This window comes from Callithrix jacchus, chromosome 2 (assembly GCF_049354715.1).
Source record: "Callithrix jacchus isolate 240 chromosome 2, calJac240_pri, whole genome shotgun sequence".
Lineage (NCBI taxonomy): Eukaryota > Metazoa > Chordata > Mammalia > Primates > Cebidae > Callithrix > Callithrix jacchus.
This window is the reverse complement of record NC_133503.1, coordinates 87,462,423-87,465,632: the sequence shown is the minus strand read 5'-3', so window position 1 is coordinate 87,465,632 and position 3,210 is coordinate 87,462,423. Positions and strand designations below refer to the sequence as shown.

The 3,210-nt window shown below is 44.8% G+C and overlaps 1 protein-coding gene across 1 annotated transcript; it reads left to right on the top strand.

Moving 5' to 3' along the window:
- The first annotated feature begins 895 nt into the window (after positions 1-895).
- Positions 896-2,356, top strand: FTMT (ferritin mitochondrial). The gene has a single exon (XM_002744663.6). It carries the CDS (start codon positions 978-980, stop codon positions 1,704-1,706), a length of 729 nt encoding a protein of 242 aa, XP_002744709.3. The 5' UTR covers positions 896-977; the 3' UTR covers positions 1,707-2,356.
- Positions 2,357-3,210: the final 854 nt, after the last annotated feature.

Below are 3,210 nucleotides of genomic sequence, written 5' to 3'. Positions count from 1 at the left end.
CCGTTTTTATATGTCTATATTCACTTTTGTGTGTCTATAATACATATTTTTCTTTTCTTTTTTTTTTAATCTCTGAGCATTACCATCAACATTTTAACAATGGTAATCTCCAGGCAGAAGACGAATTCGGAATGTTTTGAATGTTCTTCTGTGAGCTCATCCTTAACTTTTCAGTACCCTACAGCAATCATATAAATATTATCTTAACACTAAATGTTATTTAAAGTTTAATTTTAAGAGTCATTTCTAAAAGGATATAATCTCTGCATTAACAGAAGATGGGAAAGTAACATATTTTGAGTTCAGAGGCAGTTTATTCCTCCTAGGGTTTCTATCGTATCCTATTTCTTTGCAATGAAGATACATTTTATATTCAAAAATAAACTATGCATGTATTTTAGAAGAAACAGTCTTAAAAATCTGCCCACTATGCTGGCAATTGTTTCCACACTTTAAAGTTAAATAACCAGTTAACTTATGTACACCTGCTTTGGATGTGGACCTTTACTTTCACAGGTAAGCTGATTACTTTTGGTTCACCCTTTTCACCGAGTTGCCCGCCTGGCCCTTGGTCCTTATGAAAAGGTACGAGAAGAAGGGGGAGTACAGCTTGGTCCCTTCTTTGGGAAGTCCCAGTGCCTACTCTCCTGGAAGCCTTTTAAACGCAGGTGAAATAAGTGACAAATGCCAAAGAGCAGAAATCTCGCGTCGACGGTGGGGACAAATGCTCATGGAATCGAGACCGGGCATCCGCGCTGGTTTCCCTCTGGGCCGGGCCCCACGCGGTTCTCCGGCGCCCCTGATGGCGCTTCCCTGGCGCCCTCCGCGTGGAATCTCGCGCCTCTGGAAGAGAAGGGTCCTGTGACGCAGTCGTCGTTGCCTAGGCCCGCGTTCTGATTCAAACACGAGGCCCCCAGCGCTTGACCGCGCTTTGAGAGGGCCGGGCCTCAGCTTCCCCACTTCCAGAAGGCGGTGCCATGCTGTCCGGTTTCAGACTCCTCTCCAGGCCCGTCAGCCCTTCGCCGGCGTCTCTGCGCTCCGTGCGCCGCTGCTTCGCCCTCCGGCTGTGTTGGACCCCGGGGCGGCCCTCGGTCCTCTGGCCGATCGCTCCCTGCCGCCCACTGGCCGCAGCCGCCTCTCCCCGCGACCCTACCGGGACCACCGCCGGCCCTTCTCGGGTGCGCCAGAATTTCCACCCTGACTCGGAGGCTGCCATCAACCGCCAGATCAACCTCGAGCTCTATGCGTCCTACGTGTACTTGTCCATGGCCTATTACTTCTTCCGGGATGATGTGGCCTTAAACAACTTCGCCAGGTATTTCCTTCACCAGTCCCGGGAGGAGACTGAGCACGCAGAGAAGCTGATGAGGCTGCAGAACCAGCGAGGAGGCCGGATCTGCCTGCAGGACATTAAGAAGCCAGACCAGGACGACTGGGAAAGCGGGCTGCATGCCATGGAGTGTGCTCTACGCTTGGAAAAGAATGTGAACCAGTCGTTACTGGAATTGCACACTCTGGCCTCAGAGAAAGGTGACCCCCATTTGTGTGACTTCCTGGAAACCTATTACCTGAATGAGCAGGTGAAGTCTATCAAAGAACTAGGTGACCACGTGCACAACTTAGTGAAGATGGGGGCCCCGGATGCTGGCCTGTCAGAGTACCTTTTTGATAAACATACCCTTGGAAATGAAAACAAGCAGATCTAAGCCAGGGGTTGCCTTCCTCCCTCCTCAGTGGGTAGACCAGAGTCAGATGTCTCCTGTTTTCTTGTCCTTAAAATCACCACCACCTTTATGTTTTTTTCTGTTATACTACTCCTCCAATAAAGCGATGTTTAGAAAAAAATGTTTTGCCCATGTTTAATAAGGGCTTTTTGTAAGCACCAGGATACTTATTTTCCCAGCCTCAAAGCCCAAGTAACTATGGTATGAAAAGGACTCCAAAAAAGCTACTGAAAGACGGTGCAAACTAACTTTCTCCAACTGCCAAGTATTATCAGAACATGATCCTACACTTAAATTCCATGATTTTTAATTCAACAAGTGTCTGCTATTTTCAATACCTTATGCAAAACGCTAAAGTGGAAAAATGGATAAAAATATACAAATAACCGTAAGTGAAGAATATTTAGTACTGTGAAAATCAAATATGCAAAATGCTATGACAGCTTTGGCTTTTCCCTGTTCCAAGAAGTGGTACTGTCTGGAGATTGTTTTTTAAAAGAATTTGTAGTCAAATTTGGGATAAACTACATAAGTTATCAGTGCTGGCCCTGGAAAATCACAGCATGTATTAACATTTTAAGGGCTCTGGGAAGTTTTGCGATTAAAAATAAGTATAAATGCTTGAATTATTTTTGTTTAGCTCAGTGTTTTCCAAACATATGCAATCTCAGTGTTTTGTTCTTTTAATGTTGGTAATATAACAAAGCAGATTTTGATTCCACGTTCTATATCCCTCACCACTGAGTCTCCCTTTTAACCTACTAAGAAGAGTGAAAACACTGCATAAAACACCTTTCTATAGTCTTTAAAATGGAGAGAAAAGAACATGGGAGTTTTAGAAAAGTCAAGAAGGGATCCAGAATAAAGAAGGCATCTAGACAGGTAGATGTTTTCTTTAGGCAAGAAGTGAGGAGTGGGAGAGTCCAGCACTGGAGTAGACTAGAACATGGAGGGGTAATTGGGAACCTGGGCAAGGGCAGAGTGTAGAGGGGAGAAGTGTTCGGGCTTAATTCAGTGGACAAAGGCAAGGCCTTCAAAGGCTCTTAACTAAAGAAAACTGTGCTCAAAGTTGAGCATTCAGAAGCTTAGTCTGGTTATACGGAATAAGAATCTGAAAACAATCTAAATATCTCTTGTTAGTTTGGGTTTTCTGAGATATAGATGCCAAAATGGCATTAAGTGTACAAGAAATTAGGGGAAATAGACCTCTCAGAGAAAATGGAAAAGGGGCAAGTGGAAGAAGCAGGGAGAGCCTTTGGACTTCATACAGATCTGATCCCCAGGGTATGAAGAAGGGATGTTGTGCATAGTTCTTTGGAAAAGTCTGCAAGGCTGTCAGGGAGATCTCAAGCCAAAGTCACTAGTCAGAGAAATCCCACATCTCCCAGAAATAAGCCTCAGTACCTTTACTGTATTTAAGTATTGACTGGGAAGTATGGACTTGCAGCAAACCAAATAATGAATCGATTTCAGAGCACAGCAGCTG

Coding starts and splice junctions, on each gene's coding strand:
- FTMT (XM_002744663.6), top strand. CDS start 978: ATGCTGTCCGGTTTCAGACTCCTCTCCAGGCCCGTCAGCCCTTCGCCG.